Source organism: Pogoniulus pusillus, chromosome 33 (assembly GCF_015220805.1).
Source record: "Pogoniulus pusillus isolate bPogPus1 chromosome 33, bPogPus1.pri, whole genome shotgun sequence".
Classification (NCBI taxonomy): Eukaryota; Metazoa; Chordata; class Aves; order Piciformes; family Lybiidae; genus Pogoniulus; species Pogoniulus pusillus.
In genome coordinates, this window is record NC_087296.1 from 1597341 (window position 1) to 1616406 (window position 19066).

At 47.6% G+C, this 19066-nt stretch overlaps 1 protein-coding gene across 7 annotated transcripts in view; it reads left to right on the forward strand.

The window, feature by feature from the left end:
- Nucleotides 1-19066, forward strand: part of GRIK2 (glutamate ionotropic receptor kainate type subunit 2) — a 240358-nt gene that overhangs the window by 74700 nt on the left and 146592 nt on the right. For all 7 annotated transcript variants that reach the window (XM_064170071.1, XM_064170069.1, XM_064170072.1 and 4 more), the window contains 3 exons: nt 2791-2972; nt 5770-5823; nt 9067-9240. In XM_064170071.1, coding sequence (XP_064026141.1) covers nt 2791-2972; nt 5770-5823; nt 9067-9240 — 410 coding nt within the window. The remainder of the gene's footprint in view (nt 1-2790; nt 2973-5769; nt 5824-9066; nt 9241-19066) is intronic.

The following is a 19066-nucleotide window of genomic DNA, read 5'->3' on the forward strand; positions in this document are numbered from 1 at the left end:
CTCCACAACCAATCTGGGCAGCCTGTGCCAGTGCCCTGGGACACAGGAAAGAAGTTCCCCCTTGTGTTGGGATGGAACCTCCTCTGCTGCAGCTTCCATCCATTGCTGCTTGTCCTATCCCAAGGAGCAGTGAGCAGAACCTGTTGTCCTGTCCTGTCCCCATCCCTCCCAACCCCCAGCCCTCAGATTTATAGACCTTGATTCAATCCCCTCTCAGTCTTCTCCAGACTAAGCAGCCCCAGGTCCCTCAGCCTCTCCTCAGCAGGCAGTGCTCCAGTGCCCTAATCATCCTCGTAGCCCTCCACTGGACCTTTTCTAGCAGATCCCTGTCCCTCTTCAACTGGGGAGCCTATATCAGAATGCAGTACTTAAGAGGAGATCTCACCAGGGCAGAGCAGAGGGTCCCTGCCCAGCCTTCCTGTAGATGCCGTTCAGATGTAGTTGTAAGGTCTCCCTGGAGCCTTCTTTTCTCCAGGCTGAACAGCCCCAACTGTCTCAGCCTCTTTCCAAACTCTTGTCCTCTCATGAGTTACTTAAGAGACCAATACTCCTCTCCCAACAAGCTCCTACAATGTTTAACCTAGGGAAGAAGGGTGGGTGAAACCCAACTGCTCAACAGGTTGGGAAGCACTGCAGCCAAAGCAGCCCTGGCTCAGAGAGGTTTCATTTTCTTTGATACTTCTGAGCAGGGCTGGCTCCCTTTCATGCCCTGGGGAGTTTTCCCCCTGTTCTTTAGGCTGGTTCAGCATCAGCTGTGGCCAGCCCTGGGCAGGTGGTGATATCAGCACCTCCTTGTACCTTGTGTCTTGCAAGGGGACTAATCTCTCAAGATATTTCAGCTCCAGTGCCTTCATCCAGGCATAATGGGGAGGAAAAGGTAGAGAGAAGGATGGGAGTTGATATTAGTTCTGGGCTTTGGATTGGTTTTGTTTGGTGGTTGTTTTTGGGGGGTGTTGTTGGGGTGGATTTGTGTGTGTGTTTTTAGGGGGAGGTAATTGTGCACTTGGTTGGATTTGCTTTCTTTTCACAGGATTTTCTCCTCTTTTGTCCTTGGGCAATGTGTTTGGGTTTTATTTTCCAGGAAAGGTGGAGTGCTCTTCCCCCACTTGATGTGAGCCACAGACTGCATCCCCAGTGCTAGGTGCAGCATGGGAGGAAGGGCTCAGCCTTTGATTCATTTTTGAAGGAGGCTCTCTTTGAAGTGTGGTCCAGACCTGGAGAGCCTTCCCTCAGTCTCGGTTCCCATGAGTTCCTGAGTGAGGAAATGCTGCTGCTCAGCACTTCACCTGCTGGTGTGCTGCCCCAGAAACAAAACATCCCGGAGAGAAGCATGCTCAGCACTGCCTGATGGCTTTTGTGGTGCCAGATGGTTCTGTGCAGGGAGGAGCTGCAGGGTGGCTTTGGACATGATGCTTGTGGCACAGCTTTGCGGTTGCTCCTCACACCATTTGCTCTCCACAGATGGATGTGTCTGGGGCGTTGTGGGAGGCAGCAGCTCCTGAGGGTGATGGGCTTTTGCCTTCCAAAGTCATCCCTGTGAGGGTCTAGCAAGCTGGGAACTGTTGAACTTGGGCCAGCAGGGGTTTATTTTCAGGTGGGGATGGGTATGAGCAGATAGCACTTGCAGCTGGTGCCTTGGTGGACTGCTGAAGCCAGTGACTCTGTGGACTGGGACATGCTCTGTGCCCTGCACAGTTCACCTGACCTTAGCAAATGGTGGTGACTGGAAACTCAATGAGAAATGTGTTACAGCCCTGAAATCAAACATGCTACAGGTGGAAGCTATGGGCAGCAGTACTACACCTTGAAAGTTTCGAGTAGCCTTTTGTATTTCCCTTAGAGGACAGGAGAAGAGCCTTGGTTTTGCTGCCCTGCACTGCCCCAGCACTGAAACTGAGCCAGAGCACTGCAGGGGTTGCATTCACAGCATTTCTTCCCCACCACTGTGGAGTAATGGAAATGAATGCAGTGGGCAGAGCCCCTTTGCTGCTGCAGTTGTGTTCTGCTACCTGTGTAGCAAAGAGAGAATTGAGTATTCACCTGTGAATTGTGAGTTGTGCTGAAATGGTTCAGTGTAAACCTGGCAGATGGGTTAGGGGGCTGGCTGCTCTGATTATAGACTGTTAGCCTGGGGTATTGTGGCCTTTCAGTCTCTTGAGGGGGCTACAAGAGAGCTGGGGAGGGACCTTTTAGGCTGTCAGGTAGTGCTAGGACTGGGGCATTGGAGCGAAGCTGGGGGTGGGGAGATTCAGCCTGGATGTGAGAAGTTCTTCAGCGTGAGGGCGATGAGAGCCTGGAATGTGTTGCCCAGGGAGGTGGTGGAAGCCTCATCCCTGGAGGTGTTTAAGGCCAGGCTGGCTGAGGCTGTGGGCAGCCTGCTCTGGGGTAGGGTGTCCCTGGGCATGGCAGGGGGTTGGAACTGGCTGCTCCTTGTGATCCCTTCCAACCCTGCCTAATTCTCTGGTGTTGCTTTAATCAAATTAGAGTAACTATATGCACTCTCTGCAGAGGAATGTCGTAGTGCATGGTGATGCTAAAGGAAGATTTGCCTGTCTTAATGGAATCCTGAGGCTGCTTACTGCCTGCCAGTCTGAAGGCCACAGGAGGTGTTGGAGTGCAGACACCTCAGTGCTCTTTCCCCTCCCCTTTTAACACCGTTTTTGTGTATGGGTTGCAACACACTGTGAGGCAAGCAAAGGACTGGTGCAGCTCTGAGTGGCTGCAGGAGGCTGTCCTGCTGGTCTCCAGCTTCTTGTGATGCTAATTTTCTTTTCTCCTGTTTCCTCAAAGGCCTTATTCGATTGCAGGAGCTCATCAAGGCTCCGTCCCGCTACAACCTGAGGCTGAAGATCCGCCAGCTGCCTGCCGACACGAAGGATGCAAAGCCCCTGCTGAAGGAGATGAAGAGAGGCAAAGAGTTCCATGTCATCTTCGACTGCAGCCACGAAATGGCAGCAGGTATCTTGAAACAGGTAATGCTTGCTTTGCTTTAGATGACCTCATGGTTTCCATCCCTGATAGGCAGAATCACAGACCTGAACCCCCAGGTTGGCAGAACCCTTCAGGGTCACCAGGTCCAACCTAGGAGTCTACTCTGCAGGATTCCCCTCTTTAGTGGCACTTAACAAAAGGGAGTTTCACAGAGTCTTGACTGGAAATCAGCCAAGGATATCAGAGAGGGTTTTGTTGAGGACTCCAAGGGTAGCTGCTTCCACCATGTGTTTGAGAAGAAGTGAGCTTACTGCTTTGTGTAGAGGGGAAAAGGTCTGTCAGTCTTTCAGCTATCAAGAATTGGTTGTTTGGGGCCCTGATGCTTCAGTCAGGCTTCTAAATGCTTGCTTAGTGCTGTTTTATGTCACTTTGGAAGCCTTTCAATTGTGTATTCATCAGATAGTGATATTTGTGCTGTGTGGAGGTGTTCAAGGCCAGGTTGCATGAGGCCTTGAGTGACCTGTTCTAGTGGGAGGTGTCCCTGCCCATGGTGAGGGGTTGCAACTGGATGATCCTTGAGGTCCCTTCCAACCTAAACCATTCTGTGTTGGTAACTGAGTGCTCCAATGTGCGGACAGAGCTAACAGAGACACTTCAGAGCCACCTTTCCTCACACCACTGGCAGAACTGCCAAACACCTTGGGGTGACTGCTTTGGGAAAACTTGTTTTTTTGGGGAGATGCAAGCAAGATGAGGAGGTGAGATCCAGCAGAATGCCAAAACACTTAGAGTCCTAGAATCAGCCAGGGTTGGAAGGGAGCACAAGGCCCATCTAGTTCCAACCCCCATTTAACTGGCCTCATGTTGCAGAAGCAGATTCCAGTGACTTCTCTTAATACAGCAGAATGCAAAGGACAAGGCTCATGAAGAAGCTTCCTGGCAGTGTGCAGAGCAGAGGAGCTTCTGTGTGTCTCCTTCAGCTGGACAAGCCAGCTCCCAAGGCTTGGATTCCTCTCTGCTCAGAGGCCATTGCCCCTACAGGCTTTTAATTGAACTGTGGCTTGCAACAAGGAGGAGAGGAGCAAATACTTAAACTAAACCAATACTCTGCATTCCTAATGCACAGCTTTTAGTGGCTGTAACTCATGTTTACAGCAGGGCTGCTAGCAGGCTGTATGGTTTACATTAAAAACAGTGTGTTTGAGGTTTGAAAATATTGTCTCTCATTAAAGGCACTTGGAGCTGTTGTTGCAAGTGCAATCAGAGCTGCTAGCAAACAGCCCCACGTGCTATCATTTCTTTGCTTTATTGTCCACTGAATAAGAAAAAGGCTTTCATTAAATCCTAGCAATTGCAAACCTCTGCTGGTGGTTTTTGCTCTTCACCGGGTGTGAGCCAGCCTGGCTCATCTCGGGGTTTAGCCCAAGTCCTTAAATGTACATTTAATTACTTTAACACCTTGAAAACAGATGGGAAAGGCATTGGTGGCAACGGAGAGCTGCAGTGCAAGCAGGAACTCCGTCGAGGTGCACTGCTTGCACTGGTCTGCAGGTTGCATCGGGTGGGAAGGGACCCTGAAGGGTCATCCTGTCCAACCCCCCCTGCAGTCAGCAGGGACACCTCCAACTAGTTTTCTACTCTGCCTGGGAGTTCCTAGGTGGGAGGAAGCTTTTCTTGCACAGTACAACATGCTGAAACATGGGATAAGGGAAATGAGGAGATAACTAAGAGCATTGTATCTTCAATCACATTCCAGGACCAGTCAACCTCTTTGCCATTTGATTTAAGGCTATTCTGCTCGTCCTGAAGGTGACAGGAGGGATGTGCTGGAACAATTCTCTCACTGGTCTTTGCAGTTTGTGCAGACTCTGAGCTTTCCATTCAGCTCCATTATGGCAGTGCTTTAAATGTCTCTCAGTGGTAGTTCTGCAGCTGGATGTGAACTTTTGAAGTCACAACTGACCCAAAGGATGTGAAACCTGTATTTATTCAGGGGATCCCCTGCCTGTGGCAGGGGGTGTTGGAGCTAGATGATCCTTGTGCTCCCTTCCAACCCTGACTGATTCTATTGATGATATGCCAAATGTTTGATGAAAAATAATAATGAAGTATTGACACATGCAGTTTATGAGCTATCAATTCTCCTTTTTTTAGTAATGGAAGGGTGAACTTGGAGCCATGAGAAGGGCTTCCTTCTTGGGAGGATGACTGGAAAGACTAACAATGGAGTTGGTAGCACATAGCAGCACCAGGAACATGGGCAGGATGTCCTTGTGTAGAGATTCTGTGATAGACCTGATTAAAAGCAGTTAAGACATTGGTGGCTGCAAAGGAGTGATGTAGAGAGGGAGATAATCTAAACCCAGCAACAATTCTTAAAGCTAACAATAGCTGCACAGTTTCCAGCACTATCTAAACTTGGCTTCCTCTTCTAAATGCATGGCATTGTTCATCAAAACACAAACCTTATTTCCTATGAGGTTGTTCTTTGGAAGGGAAGGATTGAATAATGAATGAAAATACTGTCGGCTCAAATTTTGTGTGGCAACTTAATGCATCCATTAGTATGTAAAACTGGAGCCTCTTCCACCTTCACTGCACTAAACAGTCTAATAATATTCTTTCTATCAGAAGATCTGGTCCATAAATTCCTTTTAATAGCCAGTAATCTGCTCTAACTGCTAGGAAATGACTTGCTTGACCTAATTTTAGTGTGATTCCAACCCTCTAGTCTGCTCTCAGTAGTGTTCTTTTGCTGCTATTCATTTGCCATGTAAATGTGATAAAAATGTGTTATGTGTCCTTAAAACCCATTAATCTTCTGTTTATTTTTTCAAGGCCTTAGCTATGGGGATGATGACAGAATACTATCACTATATCTTTACCACCCTGGTAAGTAGCTTATGAAAACGTAGTGGTGACATCCAACAGAGATGTTAGTTTCCTTGATGGTCTTACTGGAGGAAGAGAAGTTCTTGTTGGAACAAGTTTGTTTTGTTCTGAGCTTTCTTACTCTTAGTAAACTCATCAGGCTGGCTCAGTTGTTGCTCACAGTGTGTTCTGGAAGCTGCTAGACCTGAGAAAGCATCTGACTGTTCTAACTCTCAACCAGGGCTAAGTTGATAATTCAGAATTATTTATATGATGAATTTGGTCTTTTTTTTCCCTCCCCTTGGCTGTTTGCATGTGAAGATGATGACATTTCCAACTCATACATCCCATATTTGTTATCACACACCCTCTGAAGCAATTCTTCACTGCCATTAATTCCTGGTTAATTTGGTGTGAATATTAGCAGCGTTTTAGGCACATGAATTATGCAGTAGTCTTGGCTGTCCCTCATAAAAAATAGCTCAGAAGGGATTTGATCATGCTTGGAACCATCAAACTTAGCGTTCCTGGAAATGATCATTTAACATCTGAATGATCTTACAGAACATAACAAACATTCACCTGAAGACCTCTTTTTCCAGCTCACTATAGCCTAACTGAAAGAGTTTCAAGGCTGCACAAACACTACTGGAGAAACTGCAGCTGTGCACATTGCTCTGCTGTGTTCCTCCCTGCCTCTCTGGGCTGCAGTTCTTAAAATCCAGTTATTGCCATCGTGGAAAACATTTGCCTTGGGAATCATCCTTGTAAATGCCTCCTTGAAGTCACAAAGATTAGAATCACAGAATTTTCTTAGTTTGGAGAAGACCTTCAAAATCATTGAATCCAGTCATAAGTTTCACACTGACAAGTCCTTGACTAAACCAAATCCCTCAGCACAACATCTGATTGCTATGAATTGCTGTGGTTGGAAAGGAGCCTTGGTTAGAAATGAACTCTTTGTGGGATGGAAAAGCCACCTTGGGTAGGCAGTTTGGCCATGGAAACAGCTTGTGGAATGGAAGGCAAAGCAGTGGAGGCTCTGAGGTGACCTTCTTGTAGCCTTTCAGTATCTGAAGGGGGCTACAAAACTGGGGAGGGACTTTTTAGGCTCTCAGTGAGTGATAGGACTGGGGGGAATGGAACAAAGCTGGAGGTGGGGAGAGTGAGGCTGGAGGTGAGGAGGAAGTTGCTGAGCAGGAGAGTGGTGAGAGGCTGGAATGGGTTGCCCAGGGAGGTGGCTGAGACCCCATGGCTGGAGGTGTTTAAGGCCAGGCTGGCTGAGGCTGTGTGCAACCTGCTGCAGGGTGTCCCTGGGCATGGCAGGGGGGTTGGGACTGGCTGCTCCTCGTGGTCCCTTCCAACCCTGCCTGATTATCTGATTGAGTTTGAGATTGATTCGAAGTGCACAGGCAAAATGCCCTGCACAAGCCTTACTGTAGGAGGCCAAGTGGAGTTATCACTCATGGGTTTGGATTTGTGTGCAGTAAGATTTCACTCGCTGCTTTGCTGCAGTGGGTCCTGGAGGTTTCAAGGGATCTTTTGTATTCCAATTAGTCATTTTGCTGTTAATTAAAGCTGTTTTGTTGAGTGCTGTGCTGCCCATAGGCATTTCAGTTGTATTCTTAAGAGCTATCTGCTTAAGAATCAGGGTTTTGTGTCCTCCTTCCCTCCTTGGGAGCCCAGCTTTGTCTAAGGGAGAGACAAGTGTTCTATTGACCGGGAGCTATCAAGGGATAGCTTAGTGTGTGCAAACAGATGAGAGGCTTTGATTTTGCAGTGTAGCTGGGGAACCTGCATCAGAATTTAGTTGCTTTGATGTATTAATTGCTTCTTACCTGCCATGGTGACAGTCCTATCAGATAAATTCTCCAGCCCCAGTGTTTACAGCAGTCTGCTCTGTGTTCTCCTCGTGATGGATTCGGGGTCTGGTGCAGCAGCTCATTAATGCACTGACTTGGGCGTACTTGGAATGGATGCACAATTGGGCTGTGTGTGTTTGTTGCATTCCAGTGTAAACAGGACTATGTTTGGATTGAATAATTACACCTGAGGGTCAGACCTCCTCCTCAGTGAAAACTGAGAGGTGGAACAGCTCCAGTCATGTTCAGCCTTTCTCTTGCAATCAAATGTTTTGTTCCTTTACGAAGAGGTTAAATCACAGAAGCATCCAGGTTGGCAAAGCCCCTCAGGATCACTAAGTCCAACCTAGAACCACCTTAACAACATACACCTTAAACCATAGCCCTAAGCACCACATCCAAACCACCTTCAAACACATCTAGGGTTGGTGATTCCACCACCTCCCTGGGCAGCTCATTCCAGTGCCTGACCACTCTCTAAGTTCATGTACTTCGTAAATGAATAACTTAAAGGCATCTTGACTCCTGCATATCTTAACTACTCCATATGGAAAATGGGATCATAATTACTGGCCCTAATTAAAAATGTGCAGTGATTGGTAGCTGGTTGATAGTTCTGTGGGCTTAGTGATGTGATCAGCAAGTAATGAATCTCATTCTGGTTTTCCATACAAAGTTTAATCATCTTTAGATTCTTACTGGTTTGTTCAGTGAGCAAAATTAATTCAGTTCTGTTCTAGATCTGTATGTTTTGAGGGGCTAAATATGCACACGAGTTAAAAATACATTGGTTGGCAAAGGTTATTGTTGCAAAGAGAAGTTCCTGGTCAAAGCCATGTTCACTGTTGGAAATGTTCTTGCCAGCAGAAGGAAGTTCTTGTTTTGTCTTTCATGGCTTGAAGCCTGCTCTGGAAAGGGAAAGTAGTAATACCTGAGCCTGCTGGTAGTGGATGGTATTAATCATAGCAGTACTACTGTAGCCCATCTCTGCCACTGGTCTTGCCCCTTCCTCAATTCACTTGTTTCCCCCCTAGCCCTTTCCTCTGGTAATGGAAGCTGTTCTTGCCCTGTGGCTCAGACTGCTCCCACTACAGGCTCAGTGAGTTGCATACGGAGCCCTCCAGGTACCTTCTAGCACACCCAGCGCTTACTGCCACACGTGGCAGGAGTGAGAGCTGTCTGCCAAGAGATGGTCTGAGCATGACATGAGAGCGGCAGCGTGTGGAAGGAGGAGACAGGAACAGGCTGCCCAGGGAGGTGGAGTTGTCATCCGTGGGGGTGCTCAGGAAACACATGGCACAGCGCTTTGGGTTTAGTGGGCACAGTGGTGGTGGCTTGATGACTGGACTGGATGACCTCAGAGTGCCTTTTCAACCCAGATGATTCTGTGATTCCCTTTCAGGACCTGTTTGCCCTGGATGTGGAACCCTACCGGTACAGTGGTGTCAATATGACTGGGTTCAGGATTCTCAACACGGAGAACAGCCAAGTGTCCTCCATCATCGAGAAGTGGTCGATGGAGAGGCTGCAAGCACCCCCTAAGCCTGACTCAGGTTTGCTGGATGGATTTATGACGGTATGGATATCAGTGTTCAGTTCCTTTCTCAGTGTTTGTGAAGCTTGAAACAACCTTTGGGCTTTCTATTACTTACTCACATTGCACAGAGGATGAACCCAAATGTTTTTGTGCCCAGGAGTCACCCCCCATGGTTTTCTGTAGGTTCCATATGTCAAAATCACACAGATTTGTTTTTCCCCCACTGATAATGTCACATTTCAAATGGTTGAGTTTGGATTTCCCTAGATTAGTGCAAATATTGCACAGGATCATGTCCAATCCTGGCACAAATGAATCCAAGTGACTTTTTTCTGATTCTCTGTGTCTTATTTAGAGATGCAGCTATTAAAAATGGGAACTACTTAATTTCTACATAATCCTCAAATAGATCTTATAAATGACCTTTCCTCTGTGCTTTGCAGTTCTGTGCCTTCATATGGCTCATCAGTCTGGTTGTGGGTTTGGGTGGTTTTCTGTTGGCTCATTTGGTGGTTTGTTGTGTTCATTTCCCTTCCATTTCCACTCTTCTCTGGCCTGACTTCAATTCCTGACAATCAAAATTACCTCAGTGGAAACAAAACTTTCACTAATAGCTGTTCAGTGTCTTCTGTCTCATTATTTCTTACAATTCTGAGCTGCATTCCATGAGGGAGGTGTGAAAGGATTTGTTTTAAAACATAGCTCAGAAGCTCCTTAAGTGTTCAGTTGGTTTGGAAAGAGCAAATTGCAACATCTTGGCTGCCAGTTGAGCTGATGTGGGGAGTGATTTCATTGTTTGTGTTTGGTGAAGCCTTGTCCTGTTCTGTTTGAGAGGAGAACAGACTCTGCTTCTTGAAGATTATCTCTTGGTTACCTTGCAGTGCTCTAGGTTAGCTACCTTGTGTGGCTCAGTGAACATGATCTGGTGATGCCCAGTGCCAGCACAAGGGGCAGTGGGTGGAAGCTGAGGCATAGGCAGCTTCATGGAAACAGGAGGAGGATTTTTAGCCTGTGAGGGTGACAGAGCACTGGAACAGACTGCCCAGGGGGGTTGTGATCTGTAGAACTCAAACTACTCATTCTGCTTCTAACTCCTTACCTCACTGCTGTCTGCAACTACCTGAAGGTAGCCAGGTGGGGTTGGTCTCTTCTGCCAGACAACCAGCAATAGAACAGGGGAACACAGTCTCAAGTTGTGCTGGGGGAAGTATAGGCTGGATGCTAGGAGGAAGTTGTTGGCAGAGAGAGTGATTGGCATTGGAATGGGCTGCCCAGGGAGGTGGTGGAGTCGCTGTCTCTGGAGATGCTCAAGAAGAGCCTGGATGAGGCACTTAGTGCCATGGTCTAGATGACTGGCTAGGGCTGGGTGCTAGGTTGGACTGGATGGTCTTGGAGGTCTCTTCCAACCTGGTTGATTCTGTGATTCTATCTGGCAATCTCACACCTCTCTGGAGATATTCAAACCCTGCCTGGATGTGTTCCTCTGTGACCTGCTCCAGGTGATCCTGCTTTGGGGGAGGTTGGCCTGGATGAGCTTTGGAGGTCTCTTCCAGCCCCTGACATGCTGTGGTTGTTTTTTCCTGCTGCTGCACTTTAAATAGGTTCTAGACATTAGCTGCTGAGTGACAGCCAGTGCTAACCCCTCAGATTGCCCTTCTGTCTTGTTTTCAGAGAACTCTGCTGCTTAGAGAAGTTTTCTTCTGTGTTCTTGCTTTACGTAGTGCTTACAGCATGGTGGCTGCAGCCATCACTGGAGTTACTGGCTCTTGCTCTGCAGTGTGCAGCTCACAGCTGATCTTACTTTAAAAGCTGCTCTGTGGGAAAAAGATCCCAATAAGCAAATGAACACCCCCAAAACCTGAGCCACGTGGGAAATATGCATCTAGTCTTACATGTGGCTGCTGCTTGTTGTATGTCATTAAAGCTTGTTCTGAACCATTTGAAGGTCAGACCAGATGATCCTTGGGACCAGGTGGTCCTTGGAGTCTCTCTCTTCTGTGTTCAGGGGTGGCTTGGGTGTGGTGCTTGGGGATATGGTTTAAGGTGAATCTTGTTGAGTAGGCTTCTAAGTTGGACTTGGTGATCCTGAGGAGCTTTGCCAGCATGGATGTTGCCATGATTCTGTGATTCCAACCTGGCATTCAGTGGCTTAATGCTGCCTCCTGTGCATCCATCTTTTCTTTTCCCCTCTTTTCAGTTTCAAAGTGCATCTCTGGCAATGTGGCTGTGTATTTTATGTGCTGATTAGAAGTATCATCTCAAACCTCCGGATAATTACTCAGATCAATAGCATTAGTTACCAGGAAATAGGGTCATGGCCAAGCAGGTCAGACAGTAACAAATATTGGACTATCTGTGCCCCAGCTGCATATTGTTCATCTTTTTGTGCTGCTGTGAAGAAAGTGCTGCTCTCAGGAAAGCCTCTGATGTGAGGCAGGAAAGTCTTACCGTTAGAATTTGGCTAAGACCCTACTTTAGAGCTATACTTTGCCTCGGGATAGGGAATGACAAAGGAGTGCATGAAAAACACAGTGGCTGCTCCTCTGGACTCTTAGCCCTCCTTGTAGCTCTGTAAGTGGAAGGAAGGACTCCTCCAGACTGTGATGAATATTTGATGGCAGTTCTTTGTGTTGATTAAGCATTGAAATGTGCTTTGATTACTTGGCTTTTACATCCTTAAGATATGCAGATGGAATTTAAAGGTTATTTAAAGGCCAAATAGTCTTGACAAGTGTTAGATGTTTACAGAGCTTTGATAGTTTGGCCCTCGCATGCGGTGCGACAGCAAGCTGCGGCATGGCAGCAGTGCTGCAGGTTCTCTCTGCTCAGAATAGAAGTGGGACAGCAGAGAACAAGTCATGTTATCGACTTGGCAGTAAAGTGGAGTTGGTAGAATGCGACTTCCATTTCACTGCTTTTCATGTCTGCAGTCTGAAATGCCCTCGGGAATTAAAGATCCTACCCAGAGATGACTGCAGGTGTGGGTTGAACTGGGGCTTTGTGTGCTCGGTACCAGTTGATAACGACTGCAGAGAACTCAGGCAAACATCAGCAGTAACCTTGAGCCCATGGAGAGATGAAGTTGACAAGGGTCCACCCTGACCTAACCTGGACCAACCCCCCTGAATTTTGGATTTCCCTGCAAGACTGAAAAACGAATTAATTCATCCTGCTTTAGAAGGGAGGTTGGACCTCAAAGGTCTTCAGAGCTCCTTTCCAGCCCCCTCTGTCCTGTGATGGATGGAGGATTTGGTCAGTGTTTCTGACCAAATGCTCCTGTTAAATTCTGACTTGATCATCACCTCCACTGCGTTAGTGGAACAATATGCTGGGAAGAGAGTGCCAGGCTATTTTCCAGCAACTTGCCTTTGGGACACTTACTTTTGAGTTGTCTGTGGAAGCAGCACACAGGAAGAGACCAAACCTTAACCCCTAATCACAAGTGAGTTGTAGAATCAACCAGGTTGGAAGAGAGCTGCACACCCCCAGCTCCCTCAGCCTCTCCTCACAGGGCTGTGCTCCAGGCCCCTCCCCAGCCTTGCTGCCCTTCTCTCAACACCTTCCAGCACCTCAACATCTCTCTTGAATTGAGGAGCCCAGAACTGGACACAGCACTCAAGGGGTGGCCTGAGCAGTGCTGAGCACAGGGGCAGAAGAACCTCCCTTGTCCTGCTGGCCACACTGCTCCTGAGGCAGCCCAGGATGCCATTGGCTCTGCTGCCCACCTGGGCACACTGCTGGGTCATGTTCAGCTACTCTGTCCCAGCACCCCCAGGTCCCTTTCCTCCTGGCTGCTCGCAGACACTCTCTCCTCAGCCTGTAGTGCTGCTTGGGGTTGTTGTGGCCAAAGTGTAGAACCCTGCACTTGGCCTTGTCCAATCTCACCCCATTGGCCTCTGCCCACCCATTCAGCCTGGCCAGGTCCCTCTGCAGGGCTCTGCTACTCTCCAGCAGATCCACAGCTGCTCCTAGCACTCCTGCATTTATGTGTCAGCCACCATTCAGTCCAAGCAAAGAGGAGCATCAGTGAAGAGTTGGAAGCTGAGGTTTTTTCAAATATACAACTCCTAATCTTCCCCAGCTTTCTGTGCCTCAAGTCAGAACTTAGCATGCATAATTAAGATGACCTAACAAGCTCTGCTGCTTCATTAACGTAAAGTTTTCCTTACTAATTGCTTTTGCCTCTCGTCTGAGTCAGTGATCTGCTTTTATCTTCTGCAGGGAGGGTGTGGGCTCTGTGTGTGCTTTTGTCTGGTCTGGCTCTTAGTTCTGATCTTCAGTATGCACTTCAGTAGCTTTGGATGGCAGGTCCAGAGGAGAAACCCAAACCCCATGGAAAGCCACAGGAGATGACCTCTGGGTGTCTCTGACCTATCTCGTTTAAGGTTTAAATAAGCAAGGTGGGATGAGAAAAAATGTGAATAATAAAACAAACCAAACTACAAAAGCAAGCAAAAACCAAACCACCCCAAACCCCAGGAAACAAACCAGAACAACCCCCCAGACCTCACCAAAATACAGAGGTGGTAAAGGAAAAGGTTTTACTTTAACCAAAGGCTCCCAACCTCCTGTGGCAGGGGGGTGGAACTCGATGGTCATTAAGGTCCCTTCCAACCCAAACCTTCCTATGAATCATCTATGAAAATTAAGCTCTTAATTACTGACTCAAGACATGGGGGAGGTGCAAAACTGGAGCAACCCTCTGTTGGCAAGGCTAATGTCATGTGCATTGAATCCAGATTAACTTTTAATCTACTTTTCTTCTGTTGCTTGATTCCTTTGCTGCTTCTGCAGCCTTCTCCAAGGCAAGCTAAAAATGCTGCTGTCCCCCAGGGCCTTCTGTCAGGACACCTCTGGGGCTTGGCTTTCTGTAGTCAGATTTTCCAAGTGCTAGAGTCTGAGGTGGTGACACTGGGCACAGATTCTGCAGAGGTGTGGAAGAGTCTAAGATGCAGTTGGTTGCTTCTTTTCCTTTAGGCCAATAGAACTTTACAGCTACCTGGGGGCAGAGGAGAAAACACCCATTGCAAGCAGACTACTTTAAGCTTGTTCAATTAGTGCTTTAATGAAACTGAGGTGCTTATCTGGTGGCATTAACAGCATCTAGAGCTGCTTTACTTCCTCCTAAGTCCTTAGGCCTGCTTTGGTTTCTTTCAGAAGGGATGAATTATTTCCTGCTTGTTTGTGCTCCTGATTTGGACCCAGTAAGCTCTTTAATTACAGTGAAGTTATTTTCCAGCAGATAAGGCTGCCAATTGGTTGAATACTTTGTTAGGAATGACTCCTTCAGCTCTGGTAAGAGGGAAAGGCTATTTGGGAAGCTGCAGTTGGTTATCTTCAGCTAACAGTAGGGAAACAGCAGTTATGTTTGAGACAGCAAGTGGAACACTAATTCACTTGCTGCTAGCAAGCTCTGACTGGGCAGAAGGACTTGAAGAGGAAAGAAACCTGAGGTGCTGGTGAGGCTCCTGAGGGTGGCAAAGATCCATAAAAATAAAGAGAAATCCTCATTACAGAAACCCAGCCTGGGCCTCTGATTTACAGCTTCAAAGAGGATAGCTTGTGATGTAGACAGCTTTGTAATTATCCCTTTAGCAAAAAAAAGCCTTTTCTGGGTTTGCTGATGAGATGTTTTTAGTCAAGCAGTGTGGCAGCAAATGTCTACTTCAAAGGAAATGGTAAACAATTAGTTATTACTGTATTACAAGCTGGTGATCTCCCCTAGGCACAATTAGCTCTGGGAGGTTAGGGCCCCTGAAGATGCCAGGCTGTAAGATGGTTTAGAACTGGCATGTCAGCTATTTTGACAATTAATTAGTGTTAAACATTTGAATCCCATATGGAATGGTCCTTGGTGTTTTGGGAGACACAATCAACCCTTTGGGACAGGATCATAGGTTGGAGAGCTTTTCTTCAGTGGAAGTCTTGGAATCATAGAATCAAGCAGGCTGGAAGAGACCTCCAAGCTCAGCCAGCCCAACCTAGCACCCAGCCCTGGCCAAGCAACCAGACCATGGCACTAAGTGCCCCAGCCAGGCTTGGCTTCAACATCTCCAGGCACAGCGACTCCACCACCTCCCTGGGCAGCCCATTCCAATGCCAATCACTCTCTCTGACAACAACTTCCTCCTCACATCCAGCCTAGACCTGCCCTGGCACAACTTTGAGACTGTGTCCCCTTCTTCTGTTGCTACCTGCCTGGCAGCAGAGCCCAACCCCACCTGGCTACAGCCTCCCTGCACGGAGCTGCAGACAGCAATGAGCTCTGCCCTGAGCCTCCTTTTCTGCAGGCTGCAGACTCCTTGATTCAGCTCTTCCAGGGGCTGAGGGGGTAGGTGCTTGTTCATACATCTGGCCAGGTCAGCATGGGCTCACAGAAAGCTCTCAGGTTAGAGCTCTCCTACTTTCCAGAGCAGCAGAAAGAACTCAGTACAGCAGCAAGGAGGCAAATGGCAAAGCTTATGCAACCTGCAGGAGCCCCTGAGCATCTGCAAGACGGGATGGAGGCTGGCTTCTGGAATAGGAAATGGAATGCCTCAGTTGGGAGTCATTTGAAGTCTGAGAGCTCTAAACCAGTATGGATTGGAGCTTGAGGGGAGGAGATTTAGACTGGAGATTAGAGAGAAAATCTTAACAGTGAGAGTGATGAAACTTTGGAACAGGCTGCCCTGGATGGCTGTGGATGCCCTCTCCCTGGAGGTGTTCAAGGTCAGATTAGATGAGGCCTTGAGAAACCTGGGCTGGTGGGAGGTGTCCCTGGGCATGTCACAGAGGCTGGAATAGGAAGACCTTCAAGGTCCCTTGCAACCCAAATCATTTTGTGATTCTATTCATCTGCCAAAGTAGTGAGTTTGCTTGGGGTGTGCCTCCTGCAGTGGGGCACACCTTGGGTTTGGGACATGTGTGCTAGGCTGAGATGTAGCAAAGCCAAGGACTTGAGAGCTGGTTATTAACCTTGCTTTCAGTTGTAACTGGAGAATGGAATACTACATGCTGTGATGAAGTGAAAAAGAGTGAAACCAACCTGTAACTGTGTCTCTGAATAGTCAGATGGTTAATCAGGGCATGGCTTGGTAAGCTCTCCATTCATATACTTGCAATTTATGAACCCAAACTGTGCTATTTCTTTGTTACTAACTAATACATCCTAATTACTAGCCCAGTTGACATAGCTGGTAGAAATAAACAAGCTGGCAGGCATAGCAGTGCCTCTGTGAAAGACCTGCAGGGCCATGTGCTTGACTGGTTTCCATTTTCCCCCCAAGATGTGTGTGGATTTCTCTACTAAAAGATTTCTTCTCCCCATCAATGCTTTATTCTTGTTCTGCTTCTCTCCTTAGCTGCAGCACATGATTGCCAGTTTGAAATGGGTTCTTAGAGCACACACAGGCTTCACTGGGACTTTTATCCAGACCAGAAATGTAGTCATTGCTTCCATCACTTTTCCTAAGGGATAGCTGAATCTCCTCTCCACAGCATCATGGGCTGAGTTTTAGTGCTTTCTAGATGCCACAGGGTATTGTGCCTGGCTCCTGCGTGGACTCCTATAAGTTCAGAGCTGTCTGCTTGTATTCTGTGGGTGTTTTGCATATCCTTGAACCTTCCACGTGGTGCTGCATGCCTGCAGTTAGGCTGCTTAATCAAGCTTCTTACTAGAACTGTAGCAGCAAATGTATTTTCCACTTAAATGCTCTGGTGGGAATAGAGCTGCCATAAGCACACATCCACAACTACTAAACAGTGCCTGGGCAAATCCAGGCATCAAGGGCAATCTTGGCAGGCTGGGAAGAAAATAAACCTCCTTGATTACATATTTGCTTTGTCAACCTGAGGTTGGGTTTTTGGTTGGGGTTTGGTTGTTTTTTCATGGTCTCTCATGGTTGGTTAGGATTTGGTTGCTGTTTTCCTTGTCTGTTTTGGTTGGGATGTGGTTGGTTTTCCCTTGCCTGTTGTGCTTGGTTGGGGTTTGGTTGTTGTTTTCATTGTCTGGTTTGGTTGGTTGGGGTTTGGTGGCTTTGCCCTTGACTGGTTTGGTTGGTTGGGGTTTGAGGTTTGGTTTACTTGTTTGTGTTTATCACTTACTGCACTTCTCTACTAGTCCAACAATTCCTGTGACCCAGAGGTCTTGAACTAGCAAGATAATATTTACATTTATCTGTTTAGGACTTAGAGTCATAGAATCAACCAGGCTGGAAGAGAGCTCCAAGCTCATCCACTCCAGCCTAGCACCCAGCCCTGTCCAATCAACCAGACCATGGCACTAAGTGCCACATCCAGGCTTTCCTTGGATATCTACCAGGGATGGCAACTCCACTACCTCCCTGGGCAGTCCATTCCAATGACAATCACAGTGCCAAGAGCTCCTTCCCAACATCCAGCCTATAACTCCCCCAGCACAACTTGAGGCTGTGTCCCCTTGTTCTGTTGCTGGGTGCTTGGCAGCAGAGCCCAACCCCACCTGGCTACAGCCTCCCTGCAGGCAGCTGCAGGCAGCAATGAGCTCTGCCCTGAGCCTCCTCTGCTGCAGGCTGCACACCCCCAGCTCCCTCAGCCTCTCCTCACAGGGCTGAGCTGCAGACTCCTCCCCAGCTGTGTCACCCTTGTCTGGGCAGGTGATGATTTTGTTCATCTTTGCCATCCACAGATGCACCCTTTCTGCAGCACAGCTTCCAGTATCTCCTGGTCTCCACTTGTATCCATTTGAGTATCTGGAGGGGACATTCCAGTAGCTGAAGGGATCCTACAGCAAGGCTGCAGAGGGACTTTTCCTGTGGGTGACTAGAGGCAGGCTAAGGGGGAATAGTTGGAAGCTGGGAGAGAATAGGTTTAGACAGGATCTTGGGAAGAAATTCCTCAGTCAAAGGTAGCAAGACTCTGAAATAGATTGTCCTGGGAGGCTATGGATGGCTTCTGCATAGGGGTGTTCAGGACCAGGTTGGATGAGGCCTTGAGCAGCTGACTCTGGTTTGAGAGATGTCCCTGCCCATGGTGGGGAGGTTGGAGGTGATCATCTCTTTGGATCTCCAATCACTTACTGCTACCTGGATAGTTGTAAGAAATGGTTCTGCTGTGAAGGTCCTTGTAAGATTTTTGGTGACTAATTAAGCTTTTAGAAGGCTCAATGCATTAATGCTGCTGCTGGCTCCTAGTTAAAGAATTCAGAGTGCTTTTGGTGTACTGTGAGCAGATAGATCATTTCCACAAAGGAAACAACAAGTCATCTGCTGAAGAGTTTTTCCTCTGTTGGGCCAGCTCTCCTCACTGCTCTGCTGATACATCTGAGCAGACAAATGGCCTGCCTGGTTTTCTCTCAGCTACAATAGCAGATGCTCTACTTTTCTAGGAACTGCTGGGCTGCAAAAAAATTTGCATTCTATCATTCTCTGAAAGATGCTTGGTGGGAAAGACATAAATAACCTGCACGTATCAAACAATAGAGAGAAGCAGATGTTGTCCAGAGTGGCCAGAGCAGATTATCTCTCTGCATTGTGCAGCCTGCCCTGGTTTGTGGATAAATCCTCCCCATGAAGCCCCAACTGGAATTCTCTTGTAAAATCAGAATGGCTTCCCTTGGTAGATATGTAGGGAAGAAAATGTAGGGTTGTCAGAGATGTGTAGTGAAGGAAAAGTTGAGTCTAGAGCAGCAGCAACAAAGTAAATTGTGAGACTTTGGTAGGTACAGATCTTTAGATTCAGAGCATCACTGAATGATTTGGGATGGAAAGGACCTTCAGAGCTCATCCAGTCAAACCTTGCTGCCATAGGCATAGACCCAGGTTGCTCAAAGCTTGAACACTGTCAGTTATGGCACATGTGCTGGAGAACTCTGCCCTGGTGAGATCCCAGCATTCAGCTTTGGGCTCCC